This window comes from Sceloporus undulatus, chromosome 1, assembly GCF_019175285.1.
Source record: "Sceloporus undulatus isolate JIND9_A2432 ecotype Alabama chromosome 1, SceUnd_v1.1, whole genome shotgun sequence".
NCBI lineage: Eukaryota > Metazoa > Chordata > Lepidosauria > Squamata > Phrynosomatidae > Sceloporus > Sceloporus undulatus.
Window position 1 is genome coordinate 319,330,207 of NC_056522.1, and position 15,845 is coordinate 319,346,051.

The following is a 15,845-nucleotide window of genomic DNA, read 5'->3' on the forward strand; positions in this document are numbered from 1 at the left end:
AACCCTCTTCATCTTTAGTTACCTCAATATTCCAAACACAGGAGGAGTGGTATAAGGCAGAATAAACCTTGCCCACTTTCTTCGGATCCTTGACATCCCATACATACAAGCTGTGATCATTGTAAACACATGAAAGCCACTGGTTGTTGGGATCAAAAGTCAAGGCAATGGTGTCTGGGTACTTGGCATCAGTCACATTAGAAAACAGTCGGCTGTGAAATGATAACACAATGGTTAATTATCACATTATTGGTTTATTTATTAGTAAGTATAAAAGGGAATTTCCCAAGTAAAACCAGGAAGGATAGGTAAGTCTGCCTGTTTTGCCAACAATCAATATCACTACTTCTGCTACTGATATATATAAAAAAACATTGTGAGCAACAACTTGTAAACAGTATAACAGGGGTGGGGAAACTTTGGTCCTCCAGATGTTTGGCATACAAATCTCACAATCCCTTACTACTATATGTACTCAGTGGAGCTGATGAGCTATAGGGCAAACCAGCTGTAGGGCTAAACCTTCCCCACCCCTGTTGTATAACAATCCTGCAACACTGATCACTTTTGTTATTATCACAGTTCAAACAGGGTGGAGGGCTAGGCACATACAGCTGGCCTACAGCCTGCATACTGAGTTCATGACAGAGTTGACATCCAAAGGGGGACTCTAATCTCTTTGTACACAAAAAAGAAAGGCTTAAACTCCACAGTCAAACTTTGATCTGCCAGACCTTGTGGCATTATGCTCCTCTTTAAAAAGGTGATGAGACCTCATATTGGGGCCTTGCTCGGTAAATGAATGCAAACTTTCAAATTACACTGAATGTTGTTGAAGATGTAACAAAGAGTTCTTGTGTAACCTGAATATCTCCCTAGTGCTCTGTGGACAGATGTTGCCCTAATAAAAGGTTTTATAACCTTTCAATGAATATTGAATCAATCATGTTATCTACACTGCCGCATAAAGATTAGGGACAAAAATAAATACTCTTGTAAACCTGGAGCTTTTTATTCTTTTAACTGGAAACATACCAGAAAGGAATGAAAGGATGCAACTTTACTGCCAGCTAAAGTCATCAAGTATGACAAGTTCTGAGACATTTCTCTTTTCCAAATTATCTGCAAACTCTGTTTAAAAATGGCTTTCCTTTTGCATCACTAACAAAACATTGCTTTCCTGCTCATATTTTAACCCATAAAATATGTAGCCCATTCATTCCTAGTCCCAACCTATCCTTGCTTCCATTACACTTCATGGAGGTTTAGTAACAAAACATTCACAGTCTCATAGCTTTCCAGCCAAGGAAAGCACACTTGCTAAAGCCAATTTCCCAGGCCATTCCAGAGCTGATGCTTCCTCATACACATGGGGAGTAGGGGGATTTTAATAAATCTATACATGACCCAGGGACAAAATAGTGGAAATGATGTATCTTGGAGTACATGTACAGAGCTATAGAAATAAACAACAACAACAACAACAACAATAATAATAATGTATGAGGATGAACAATGTTGTCATTTTCCTTGATCCTGTAAAGCTCTCTAATAATTCATCTGATTATTAACCCTCCAGCAGTAAGAGAGGCAGGGTAAAGGAAGAAGCCGTATGCATGGCCTTTATGTCTCTCCTCGTCCCATGCTGCCATGGATATCACGTTCTTTCTCTCTGTGTAGAGAATTTCCAGTACTAGTTATCTCTGTACACATGGAGACAAAGACTCTCCCCCCCCCCCCCCATTAACCACACTCTTGAACTTCTCTGCTATTTCAGGAAGGGAAAAAACCACCACCACCTTATAGGTGCAACTCTCTTTTTACGACTTCATACCCAAACCCTTTCTGCAATCACAGTGGCACAGGGCAGGACACCCTAAGATAGAATTCTGAATGAAAGCATCCTATCCAAATTTCAGTTTCTCAAAACACTTGCTAAAATTACCATTTTTTGTCAAATCTTTCTCTTTGTGTATGTCACAATGGGGTAATTTTACTCATGCCTAACAGATAATTGTGAGAATTATGTGCACCGACAAACTTGTGTGTGTGCATGTCTGTATGTATATTCGTACAGGGCCACAGAGAACTAACTGAAGACCAATGGCAAAAGAGTATTAGTTTCCTCCTCCTACATTCCCCCAACCCCAAAATGGTGTGAGTAGCTAAAATAGCATGTTTAAGGAAGTGGAATATCATCCTATTGAATGTATTGTAGAGTTTAGTGTGTAAAAGTCGTTAAACAGAGGCTGGATGGCCATCTATCCAGTATGCTTTGATTGAGAGTTCCTGCATGGCAGGGGTTGAACTGGTTGGCCCTTGTGGTCTCTTCCAACTATATGATTCTAATATTTAATAATAAATTCATCAAGAACCATGAAATGAATACTAATTTACTAAACAAAAGCTTGCTTTTCTGAAAAATAAAAGGAATATATTATGATCTCAGGAAATTATAAATTATAAACATTCTTTACACTTAGGGAAAAGCAGACTAGCAATAAATCAATATACTAGCAACCACCACATCTTTAAAAAGCAGCTACATATACAGAATAATGGAGTATCAAACAGGGACTGAAGTGAAATTGTTTAAGATCAACAGGATTGGGGCAACTGAAGGGGTCACATTTTGAGAACTAGCAGACCAAGGGATATAACAAAGACTGTACTGAAAGCCAAATAGAGTAATTAATGAAGCTGAGGGAGGTCACAAATAAACAAGGATCCCACAAAGAACACACCGCATGAATTGGTTACAATGACAACTCTGTGTTTTCCAACTTCCTTTAAAGTGAAAACAAGGCATACAACTATAACTGTAATAGCTTCCAAGTTTTAGAACCATGTGATTTTTGCTGCTTGGAAAGAAATGACAAGCATTTTTCTTTTTTAAAAACAGAGCCAACATACAGGGTTTTCTTGATCAAATGCTCCATTAGAAGTGAAACAAGTAGATTTCATGTTCTGAATTTAGTTTCCCATTTCAAACTGATCAAAAAATTAAGATACAACTGTCATTAGTTGCTCATCCTGCCTTCCTAGTAAAAATATGGCTAAGCACAAGTAAAGGGCAATCCAAAGGATGGCAATTATGAATGTGCCAAGCGATACCAGTATGCAGGAAATTTGGGAGGAAGTGACATTAAAAAATATGTAAATAAGAAAAAGAAAAAAGTGAACAACTTTAGGAGAAACAGCCAAAAAGTCACAAATCCTTAAGAGTTCAAACAGGCATGTCTGTTTAGTCTATTAATGTATAAAGCCACCTTGTGTTTTGTCAGACTTTTGTTCCATTTATCCCACTACCATCTAAATCAGGGGTAGGCAACCTGCGGCCCACGGGCCGGATGCGGCCTGGCAAGGCCTTGGGACCGGCCCCAGCCCGGTCCTGCCACCGATTGCCATCGGGGCCTTTGGCCTCTCACACGCAGGGGCAAGGGGGGCAATTGTCTATAGACGCCTCAGAAACATGCATTTATATTAACTTTTTTAAAAAAATCAGCAAAAAAAATTTCGTGTCCTCCACTTTTTTTAAAAAAAGTGTCCACCATTTGAAAATGTTGTCCTACATTTGTCCCGGTTTATTTATGTATTTAAAAAATTTTTTGATTATTTAATTATTTATTTTTTGGCTTCGGCCCCCCAGTTGTCTGAGGGACAGCAACCCGGCCCCCGGCTCAAAAAGGTTGCCTACCCCTGATCTAAATCAAACTGCCTCAATTCTTCACATGTGCTAGACTACCTCCCATTGACATGACTATTGGCCATGCTGGCTGGGGATGATAGGAACTGCAGTTTTGCATATCTTATTTTAGTTTTTTATACTAAGGCACCAGGTTTGGGGAGGCTGGTTACTGCAGATCGAGTGCACCTGCTTGCAGTAACAGATATTTCACATATTTCCTCCTGTGAGGTTTGATTTTCAGATGACAGCCTTCTTCACATTGTACAGATAAAATGACAGATTGAACTACAGCCAGAGAACCCCTTAGTTAAGCCAGGGGATTCTGGGAGCTGTAGCCCAAAGCCTAACTTTCCCGAGTTCTAGCTAAAACAGGATCAAGAATACAAAGACACATATCAACTGAGGCCACTGTGGAGGAACAAAATCCCTCACAGATTTTTTTTTGCACTAAGATTTATTATTTCTGTATTTTAAGTATTTCTGTATTGCCTTCCACCCCACCAGGGCTCCTGAGGCAATGGACAAATAAAAACCAATTAAAACAATACAGTGGACCTTTGATAACTGCTGGGGTTTGGTTCCAGGATCCCTCACTGATACCAAAATTCACAGATGCTCAAATCCCACTGAATACAATGGCATAGTGAAACGGCATCCCTTATATAAAACAGCAAAATCAAGGGTTGCTTTTGGAGTGTGTGTGTGTGTGTGTGTGTGTGTGTGTGTGTGTGTGTGTGTATACTGTGTATGTGTGTGTGTGTATATATATATATATATATATATATATATATAAAATTCAAGTCATGGATGCTTGAATCCATGGATAAAGAATATGTGGATAAGGAGGGTCAACTGTACAATGATAAAAATATTTTAAAGACACACTAAAATACTCTTTAAATACTCCTAAACCAGTTTTGAAACATATTTTCAAACACTGAATGTCATGTGGAACAGAACTGGAAGCCAGCCTAACCTCTTTGGATAGGAAGTTCCACAGTCACTGCTGCAAAAAACACGTGGACTTTAGACCTCCTGGCTTTCTTTCTTACCTGGCTTCTGTGACACTGGCAATGTCTGTCCCAAGGAAATGTGGTTTAGGGAGTGTGGTAACAAAATGAAGATTGGAAGGATTAAAAATCCGCACAGTGCCATCAGCACAGCCACAGAAGATGTAGTCATGGTTCACCGAGATGCAGTTGGCCACAGTAGTCTAAGGGTACAAGATAATGCAATGAGCAGCATTCTTTCCCAAAAGACAACAAAAGATCAGGAAGAAGTAAAGGAGGAAAGGGGGGAAATGTGAAGCAAGATGAAATGAAGCAACCTAATGAAAGGGAAAGTTCCAAAATCCTCCCTAAATAGATCCCTTCTCGACAGTTTCCTATACCTTCTAGGACAACCATTATCAACATTCTTTCTACTTTCATTGTTCAGTCTGTAGGTCAGATTGCTTATTTTGAAAAAACAGTACCACCCCAAAGAGAGAAGTATCAATTACTGAGGTTTACAAGTACAAAAAAATTGTTTTTGAGAAAAAAAACCCAAAGGGGAAGGGGAAGTTACAGAATGCTGACTTATGGAGCTTACAGGGAGGCAGAAAGCTAGGTGGGAAGGGGAATGGAATATCAGGAGAAGGACATGGCTTATTGATTGGGACACTTCGCACTGCAATATTATATTGTAGGTTGCAACATATAAAAGCACTGCTTTACAATATGGTGCATCAAGAGACAAAACTGAACATTCATGCTGGCTTAGGCTCACACCTATTCCACTTATTTGTTCATTTAAATTCTAATTTAATTTTCACTACTGCAAGAAAGAAAAATGGTGACAAATGGGAGGCACAATGAGAAATGATGTGCTGGAGATATGACTTTATTCTGACTTACTGTGAAGCTGTCTGTGTTCTAAGTAAAAGATAAGAAGGTGATTTCAGTGCAGAAAGGAAGAGAAAGAAAAGAGACAGACATTCAGCTTGGAGTATGTAAAGGATTTGGCTGTGCTTTGTTTTTTAATCCCTACCAACATTTGAAAAGGCAGAAAATTTCACATTTGTCGTTGTGTGCCTTCAAGTCATGTCTGACTGATGGTGACCCTAAGGTGAACCTATCATATGGAGGGGGGGGTTGAGGCTGAGAGAGAATGACATGCCAAAGGCCATCCAGTGGGCTTCCATGGCAGAGCTGGGATTTGAACTCTGGTTTCAGAGTTGTAATCCAATGCTCAAGCCACTACACCATGCTGGTTCACTTTTCTCAATGTTGTGTATCCTAGGTGTCTACACAGAACAGATCCAGAAAATTAATATCATTAAGAAAGTGCACAGGATCATTTAACACCACTAATATCAGCTGACAGGATGGCCTAGTGAGAGGATGTAGGCCTCAGCAAGGCTCCTGTTCCTAGATCCCCCTACCCCTTTACAATTTTTGTAGCCTGATACTAATAATACAAGACTGGATAAAATAACCATTATAAAACTACTCCAGGATTTAAATAGCTTCCAAGATTTATAAGCAGGTTGCTTTTGTTACAGGAAAAACATGCATGAATGTCCTGTTAAAACAACCATTTCAGACAACTCTCATGAAATATTTATAAGGTCCCTTGGCTGCCACTATCAGGAACTCATTTAGGGCAATACCATGACTGGGTGATGAAGGCTTTAAAACAGGGGTGGGCCTTGGGACATCTCAGAAGACTTCTGCAGTCCACAGCACCACCAAAAAATATGTTTTTAATGGGGGAGGATTTGGGGGCAATTCTTTGCCCCCAAATGGGCCACAACTGTCTAAAAATGCAGTGTTTTTCTTCCCTAACCCAACTCTACAAAGTTCCCCAAAACACCAAGGAAGAGGAAAAATGCCCCCAAATTGGCCAACATTGTGGCCATAAGTGACCTCATGTCACTTCAGGTGAACTGACACTTGCTGGCACAGCCCACTTGATGGGTGCTGGGAGGTAAAATGCCCTCACCCCCTGTGCAGCCCTGTGCCCTCCTCTGTTCTGAAATGCCTCTTTAAGTTAAGAGTCTCTCTATACAGGGCACTACTGTTCAAAAGTGTTATGTTCCCACTTCACATGTAAAGTAGAAAGTATGGATAGATTTGCAAGGGCCAAAGGTCCATGCATGTGGCAAGGACTTATTGGACTCTGTGTGGGTATTCCTTCTGGTTCAGGATTTATCTCCCAGCCATAAATTCTGGAAGATGTAGTTTTAAAAAAAAATGCTTCTGAACTCTGCTTCAGAACCCAGCCCTTGGAATACTCCTATCCACCCCACTCCCCACAAACAAAAGCCCAAGGGTGCCGGATTCAGAACTTACTCTCAATTCCACCCACTTGTCCAGCAGCCTCTTTTCATTGAATTCACAGAGGAGGCCTGAAGATGTGATACAAAAAGTGCTATCTGCTTTTTTACCCCTGCCACAAGCTACATCTGTGAAGAAGTTGTTTCTCAGCTCTCCAAGCAAACCAGAACGCCCAAGCAAGGGGACTGTAGCATTCACCTGACAAAAGAAACCAAATGTTAAGATTGCTGTATGCTGACAAGAATAAATAGTTAGAAGAGAACTACTCAGATACAGTCACTGAAGCTGGCAGAAATAGAAGAGAAAACACTATCTTTCCTCACTAGCCAGTTCTACTCACAAAGGTAACAATAGGTTAACAGTACATCTAAAACTACATGAGAAATGACAAATAAGTAGCCATAGGCATAAGGCAACGTGGAATGACAGTGTAATATGCTGCTTGTAGGGTAATGAAATCTCCTTCTTTGGAAGTTTTTAAACAAAGGCTTGATGGCCATCTGTTAGGAGTGCTTTGATTGTTTATTCCTGCATGGCAGGGGATTGGACTGGATGGCCCTTGTCGTCTCTTCCATTTCGTCCAAAGCAACATGTCATCTCTCTTGGTTGTTCTTCCCCATTTATCCATCTTCTACAATCTTGTGCCCTTCATGTATGTTTGACTACAATTCCTATCAGGACTCAGTGGCTGGGGATTATGGTATATAAATGGAGGGCACCAACGTGCAGAGGACTGACCAGTCGTGCCTCTTACCTTTGAAGTTTTACTGTCGTCCAGATACCAAAATTTGATGTGCCGGTTTCCAGCTGTGACAAAGTAGCTGCAGTCCTCAGAGAAAGAAACTGCTGTCACTTTGCTTGAGACCTTATTGGCTGCCACTACAATGTTTTTCTGGGGAAACAAAAGATATTAAAGCAAGTCAAATCTCTTGCTAAATTTAAGAGGTTCCACCTGCAAGTCTAAGCTACAAGTAACAAATCAGATCCATATCTTACTTATTAAACTATGATGCAAAGGCAAAAGAGGAGAGAAAAACATATCCCTCCTCCCGCTTAACACTTTCAGTGTGCTTCCTAAAAATATCATGTGAAGACATGCAGCTGAGATGCCTCCTTTTCACAGGGTTTCTTTTTATTCACATAATTAATGTATGCTTAAGGACTGTCCAGATACACTTGTTTCTGAACAGCCTACATGTAGTCATGCTGTGACAAACATTTCCTCTGCCTTTGTTCACCAGTCTCACACAATTTAGTCATCATACCAAATTCTTTTGAAACAGTTGAAAGGAGAGGAAAATATCAGACAAATTCTCAGAAGTGGAATCTTGACTTCCTGCGCTTCCCTTACTTATGAATTAGCAAAAGGGAAGGGGAGGGGGGAAAATTGTCTTTTATCTTATTACTTCTCCAACATACAGCAGCCTTCCTGGCTTCCTGCATTTCAATTGAAGCCCATGAGTGAATTTGTCCAACCCTAACAAATAAGGCAATGACAATGATTTTCAGTATATTTTAGAAATGTTTGTATACGTGTATTTTTAAACATTTGTCTAACCAAAGAGAAAAGAATTGAGACATAAACATATTTTTAGATCTTGGGTCATACCTAAAATTTCTACAAGCCATGCAAAAAAGTTTTATTGTTAAGATGATAGTCTGTATTATTTTATTCTTTAATGTGCAGCTCTTTTGTTAGATATTTAGGTTGTTTTCCATTAAAATAAAATTAACAAAATTGAAGTCCAAGAAGTGGTTGCTCCTCAATAAGGCTTCTTCTGTCCAGGAGAGATGTATAATGGAAAGAAAAAGCATACACAATGTCCTGACCCAGCAAAAACAATATCAAAAAGAATTCAAGTTGCAGTATAAAGCACCTGAGGAAAATATCTTTTATAGTCTTTAAACAGATTTAGATGGGCATGTTTCAGGACTGTTTTAATTGTGTATTCCTGCATGGCAGGGGGTAGGACTATATGAGCCTTTAGGTCCCTTCCAACTTTAAGATTCTATGTTTCTATGAGAAAAGAAAACTTTGAGGAACTTGAAGGACAGATTATGACACAGCACTAGTTCCACTTCTTCTCCAGAAGAATACACTTTACTATTGCCACAAAACCTGCTACAGGGATTACAATGAAGGAGTGGATTGTAAGTATCTGAATTAGAAAAGATAAATCCACTTCCTTCAGAAGTGATATTTTTGGGAGACACCACAGAAGACACTGATCCTTGAAGAGTGATAACATTCTCCAGAATCCCCCCCCCAAAAAAATCCAGAAAGCATTTTTCTAAGGAAAGTTTCAAGATTTTTCTTAGTACTTTGGAATAGAAGGCAGAGTTTTCTCCTTCAGAGTGTGTAGTGTGTGTTCATCCACATATATACAATGGCCCAGAATCTCATATACCAACATATAGGGCATTGTGGAGGCAGTGGCATCACTAGGGTTGGTGTCACCTGGTGCAGTAACTTATGGTGTCACACACACACACCAATGACCTCCTCCCATACCACACCATACAAAATCCTTAGAAATGTTTTTTGTATTAATGGTAAAGGTTTCCCCTTTGACAAGGCTGTCAAGCCATCTGACTGTAGGGGGCAGTGCTCATCTCCATTACTAAGCCATAGAGCCAGCGTTATTTTGACTGCTAGGCTGGCAAAAGCTAAGACTAGTGATGAGAGCCCACTACATCACTGTATCAATGATATTTTTGTATTAATGATACTCATAAATTTCATATATCACTGAATATAATGGTAACAGTTGTAACATAATCAACACGCAAAGTTAAAATCATACCTTTAAATAATAATACCATATGCACAGCCTAAATGTTTTTATATGTACACAGTTCCATGTGGTTAAAGTGAAAATTTGGTCAAATGTAACATTTTTAAAGAAAAATGTAAAAGAATAATTTTTAATTTTTTTAAAAAAATGAAAACTTTTTTAAAATTAAAAGTTGAAAGTTTAAAAACACCTGGGCCCCTTCTTTCTCCTCCCATTTAGCTTCACCTCACTAACACTATCTCTTCAGCATTTTAAAGGGACACAGGTGAATGCCACAGCTCATTCCTGCCAAAGAGCAGATGTTTGAGGAGCAGTGATGTCACCCTCTCTTTAGGTGTCACCTGGTGCAGTCCATCTCCTTCCACACACACCCCCTAGTAATGCCACTGTGTGGAGGATGCAAAATGACGGCAGGCCGCCCACGCTGTAACTGCTATTGCCAGTTGCAATGGCAACACAAAACACCAAATCCTTTAAAAATCTGAGTGAACTGAAGAAGCTACACTATCGACCCTGTTGATACTGAATAGCTATCCTGATGAATTGCTGGAAAATTACTCTTTGGAGACTTTCTCCAAAATACTACTATGGAAAAATTCAGTAAACCTGCACCTTCTACCCTGGTAATTTATTTCTCCATGTGGGAGCACAATTTTACCATGTGTGCAAAGCTGTAACTCACACCAAAAAGGTCAAGGCCTTCAAGGGATCAAAGACCTAATCATCCATCGAACCAAGATTCTAGCCCAGGAGAGGAAAAACATTGAATGTGTGTGATGAATCCTAAAAATTTCTTGCATAAGAAATAAAAGAAATGTAAGGTTCAATACCAAGAATAGATACATGTAAGATAAACTAAGTTTAAAAATCTGAAAAAAAGATGTATCTAGAGTGCTGGGAAGGAAGGGTTTAGATTAATAGACATTTGATCTGAAGACTGTTGAAGAAGATAGATATACATGGATGTTTAAAAAGTTTTATTGAGTTCAACGATGTGAATGAATGCATTTCATTTGTTTTCTGTATACATCTCATAACACTTAATAAAGATTATGATAAAAATAAAAATAAAAATGGGCCCTAAAAATGGAATGTATTTTGGTGAATAATTAATCAGAATTTAGACACAAATTGAGTAATGTGAACAGATAAGAAACAGTGAAACAACCCAAAAAAAAGGGAAGTCAAGTCATTGAATACTGTTGACACCAGAGTGAGCTAAACAATAGCTTGTAAATATAACAAAGAAATAAAGAGTTCAGACGTATCAATGGCTATCACCGCAATCATACTTTACAAAAAGCTACCCAGTATTATCAATTATTCAAATACACTACCATGTTAGCTCCCCTTTGTGCTAACCTTGCTTGTGCATGAATCCCCACATGTAATTCTAATAAACATGCAAATGCAAAACTGAATATATTACAACTGTTTACCAGGAAATAAACTGTACTTGTGTTTAAACAAAATTGCCTGTTTATTTGGCATTCTGATCAAAGGAATCAAAGGAACCTCTTTCCCTAGAGAAGTTTCTGCTTTCAGTACTAACAATCACTGAAAGCCTTGTTTCTCTGGGTATCACAGGGAACAATCAATTTTTAAAAGGGGGCCTCAGGAAAATAAACAACCCTTTTGTGGATTGAGAAGTTGTATATGTAAATAATTATCCTTTTACTTCTCAAAGACAAACCAAAGAGGACTCTGTCAAAATATATACCACCTGTTTCAGACATAAAATATCAGAGATTCTTTCTACTTTGGACATGGAAATCAAAACATAGGAAGCAAGCTTCTGCATCAGAAAAGAGAAAGTTCACAGCTCACAAGAACAGAATATGGTTTGCAAGTGGAGGGAGTCAAAGTTTGAGCCCTACCATCCCTTGGTAAGTCTTGGAAAGACTCTTGGCCTTTCACTTCTACAGCCCACCCCCTCCACTACTGAACATACTGAGCAAATTGGACCAATAATCTAACTCAGTATATTCATGTTCGATGGAGTTGGTAAATTACCCAATACTCAAAAAAATTTTTTTATAAAGAAAGAAAACCTAATGGGGAAACCCACAGGCAGTTTGTCAAACTGAGTGAACTTGAAATGACTGCCAAGGCACAGAGTAGACATGGAGGGTTAACCTATAAGAAAATATGGCAGGTGTATGCCTAATACTGCACCCAAACCTGCTTGTGCCAGAAATAATCTAGTTAAATTTTTACCTTCCATGACCAAACATTAACTATCATGTCATGCTGGTAGCCCACTGAGACGATGTACTTGGAGCTTGGGGAAAATGCCACACAAGCCACTCCATACTTGTGTTCTTGAAGCTCAGCCACTTGGGTCCGCTCAGCAACATCCCACACACGAACAGCAGGCATGTGCCCACTCTGCAAAGAGCAAAAGAGAAACACCAAGAGCAATGAATACAAATCTTAAAGTCAGCCACAACACCATCCACCTAGATATACACGTGTTACCTTCCACTAAGATTTCCTACATGGCAGGGGGTTGGACTGGATTGCCCTTGTGGTCCCTTCCAACTCTGATTCTATGAATAACAAGTCCAGTGTGCCAGTTTTTGCATGTTAATCATCTGCTAAATGTAACAAAAGATTTAGAAAATGCACAGTGTGAGCTTGTAGCACTAAATGCGAGTTGGTCCATTATGTTGAATGCAAGTCAGAAAGTTTGCAGGAAGGAAAGTCTTTCAAAAAATAATCAAGTAACTTATTATTTTAAAAAAGGAATAGTCCCTAAGAAGCACTAAGAAATGGAATAAAGTGGTAAGAAATCCTGGACAGTGATACTAAACCTGAGAAAAAGACTGCATAAAAATATGCAATCTTAACTATGAGAACCGCAAATTAAATAAAAAAGATAGATAACCAAATAAAGAAATCCCATTAGTGAGCATGCTTTTTGTGTTAAGACTGCACAATGAACAGGAAGAGACTATATCATTTTTATTTGTATCTTCTAACAAAACACTCTTAATTGGCTTTGATAAATCAACTCCTTGCTGTTGCACTGCCTCTGATACAAATCACTTATCTTTAAATGAAACTAAGAAAAGTGCAAGCAGCTCTTCCTCCACAGTTTCTTCATGATTCACAAAACTTGTAAAAAGGTGGCCTACTAATCAACATCTCTATAGCAACCTGACCAAGAAAAAAAAACACTTTACTTTTTCTAGCCAGGATTAACTAAGCCTCTTGACAGCTTGGAGACAGAGGAAAGCCTCAGATTCAGAGAGAACCTGAGAATAAAATGGTTGCCTGTTAAAAACCCAGTGTATTTGGTACAAAGATATAGTTCTCCCCCAACATAACAATTAAATTGTCACCTTTCAGCAAGCATCTATCCTGCACACAACCTGGAATACCTCTCCCCATTATTATGATTGTGATTATTATTGCCACAGTAGTAGTAAAATTTATTTGGTCGTTGACCAGTATAACCATTATTATTATTTTTGCCCCCACGAAAACATCCTGTAGTTCTCACCTCTACTTCAACCTCTCTGAGCTGCTGAAAGGTGACATTGTTGCATTCCTTCCTCAGTAAATGTTGAAAATGACATGTTCAGGTGCTAAAACTCTGTGCTTAGAGGGCACATTCAAGGATATATTACAATCCCACCTTGTATCCTATAGGGTTAAAATTAAACCATTCCTTATAGCTGACCTTTCAATGCTAATCAAAATATTATGATCTTTTGATTAAATGTCTACCGTAAATCTTAACTTCTTTTGAATCTTCTTTGATCCCCTTTTTATTATTCATTTAAGCTATTTTGTTTCTCTTTTGTCATGTTGAATATGTCTTCATTAACTTGGATTTGGATTTGGGTTTGGGTTATTAGGTCTCTTAAAATCAAGTTTATTTTCTTCTCATGTTATCAGCATAGACTGTCAGCAAGAAAGATATGTCAGTTTAACTCAGGGATGTATAAAGTGTGGCCCTACATACATTGTTGGACATAATTCATGACATCCTTACAATTAGTGGGAAGCTGCCTTCCAACAACATTCAGCGGGGTCCACTTTACTCATGTCTCATATAACTTTTCAGATCAAAGGGACTCCCCTGATATCAAAATCCACATTGGGACTTTCTGCACAGGAAGCTAAAATTTAAAGGAATGGGAGTGGACGAGGATGCCAAATAAGCTAGCAACTTTGGATATGCTTTGAAAGTATGTTATAGATGAACAATCCCCTTGAATCTATATGTTTGCCACACTCAGATTTAGCTTAAACTACGGGAGATTGGATGTAGAGAATATGCTGAATCAAAAACATAGTTTTACCACAACACATTTTAACTATGTTAAAGTGTTTTTGTTAACAATCGGTTCCCCTTAGGCTATATGTGGCCTATACAAATCCCATCCCTACTTTATTGTGTCATACAAACATAGACATTTCCTTCTTTCTGTTTGTTGATCTCACAAGGAAGCAGAGAGAGAAACCACAATTTATTTTTGGTTTGTTTCTCTGGTTTCTTGAAAGGTAAACAAACCAGAGAGGAAAAGTGCCCACATTCCAACTATAGAATAAACAAATCATGGAAGCAAATCATGGGGTGTTTTGCCATTCCCACTGCAGGAATAGGATTAACTAAGAGGCACCTCTAAACATGCTGCCCACAGAACAATAACTCATATTTCCATAGTTCTTCGGGTTTTCATATCATCCACACATACACAAAATCCCTATTTGAGAAAATGAGATTCCATGCATCTTAAATAGATGTTGTAACAGGTCCCATGAAGGACTTGGACTACTTTTTTGCTATGGTTGATTGATTGACTGATTGATTGATTGATTATACTATATTATATTTATTTGTATCCCGCTTTCCCCCCCAAAACTGGGATGCAAAGCGGCAACTCAAACATGTGGTTCCTGAACTAGTGCCAGCCCCTGAGCCATAGGCTGCTACTATTTGGCAACTTTCCGTGGAAAAAATAAATAATTGTATCTGATGGGTACAAATTTAGCACCAGTTCCTGACACACTAGAACACAATAATGGCCTGTCCCCCTCATCAGATAGCCTGAGAAGCACTGGTCTAATTGACCTGAGTGGCACCTTCCAACTCTGCAATTCCATGGGCAATGGCCATATCATTCCAAGTATTAGGTGCTGAGGGACAGATGCTGTGAGAGACCATCACCACCCTACAATGCTTGCAACTTGTCCAAGGCATCTGGCCACCCATGTTCAGGTCTAGCCCAACATTCCATTTCCAACATGGCAATTCCTATATGTTAACTGGGCTACAGACATGCAAGTCAGATGTCCTTAAGACTGACCCTGATCCTGACCAGTGGGGAACATTCAGAATTTAATTATCATTTGATTGGGAGTACAATTTCCCCTGCCATTCATTAAAAGCCAAGGCATTTGGGAGAATAAAAAGAACTGTATGTATGCAGAACCCAAAAGTAATCACCCTCCAAAGACATGTATGGCAGTCATCCAACACGGACGGACGAGAAGAGGACAGTCAACATTTTTGTGGGCTACAAGCATCCAGCAATTCAGGCTTCAGAACACATACAGTATGAACATTGTCTATCTGGTGTGCATTAGAAACTGGATGCAGTTGTCTTTGTCTTCCCTTTATTCAGCTTTCAAAGGGGGATTTTTTGCCAATAACTAATCTAAAGCCTGCCAAAGCCACAGGCACCAACATTTTTGTCACTATTCTACGGGCTTTCTTCCAAATGTACTTTCCTTTCCTTAAAAAAAAACAACAGACAAAGTTGTCTTCTTTTTGTATCCCCCCCCCCCCCGGTGAATGAAATCCAAGTCAGAAACCAGTAATAGGAACCTTTTGGTCCTCTTTTTTTACTTCCTCCATGAAGTAAATAAGAGGAAAGACATATAAAGCGTCCTCAGCTAATTCTCATCCTGCAGATCTCATCTCTGTGACTGCCTCTCTCTAAATGGCTGGTCATTATTCCCTCACAATTATTTCCAAAGGCACAACTACTGTGACAAGATGAGCAACTGAGTTAAAGCTGGTTTCATCCTTAC

The 15,845-nt window shown here is 39.0% G+C and overlaps 2 protein-coding genes across 5 annotated transcripts in view; both read right to left on the minus strand.

The window, feature by feature from the left end:
* JMJD7 (jumonji domain containing 7) overlaps positions 1 to 15,845 on the minus strand; it is a 266,369-nt gene that overhangs the window by 63,931 nt on the left and 186,593 nt on the right. The gene's annotated exons all lie outside the window — the stretch shown is intronic.
* The window catches only part of MAPKBP1 (mitogen-activated protein kinase binding protein 1), a 154,320-nt gene that overhangs the window by 35,975 nt on the left and 102,500 nt on the right, over positions 1 to 15,845 (minus strand). For 2 of the 3 annotated variants that reach the window (XM_042466682.1, XM_042466675.1), the window contains exons 1-5: positions 12,018 to 12,184; positions 7,760 to 7,897; positions 7,021 to 7,203; positions 4,741 to 4,901; positions 23 to 212 (exon numbers count right to left, since the gene is read on the minus strand). In XM_042466682.1, coding sequence (XP_042322616.1) covers positions 23 to 212; positions 4,741 to 4,901; positions 7,021 to 7,203; positions 7,760 to 7,897; positions 12,018 to 12,179 — 834 coding nt within the window. In that variant the 5' untranslated portion in view covers positions 12,180 to 12,184. Of the gene's footprint in view, positions 1 to 22; positions 213 to 4,740; positions 4,902 to 7,020; positions 7,204 to 7,759; positions 7,898 to 12,017; positions 12,189 to 13,883; positions 13,928 to 15,845 lie in introns of those variants that run through there. The other variant, XM_042466693.1, reaches the window with a different exon arrangement.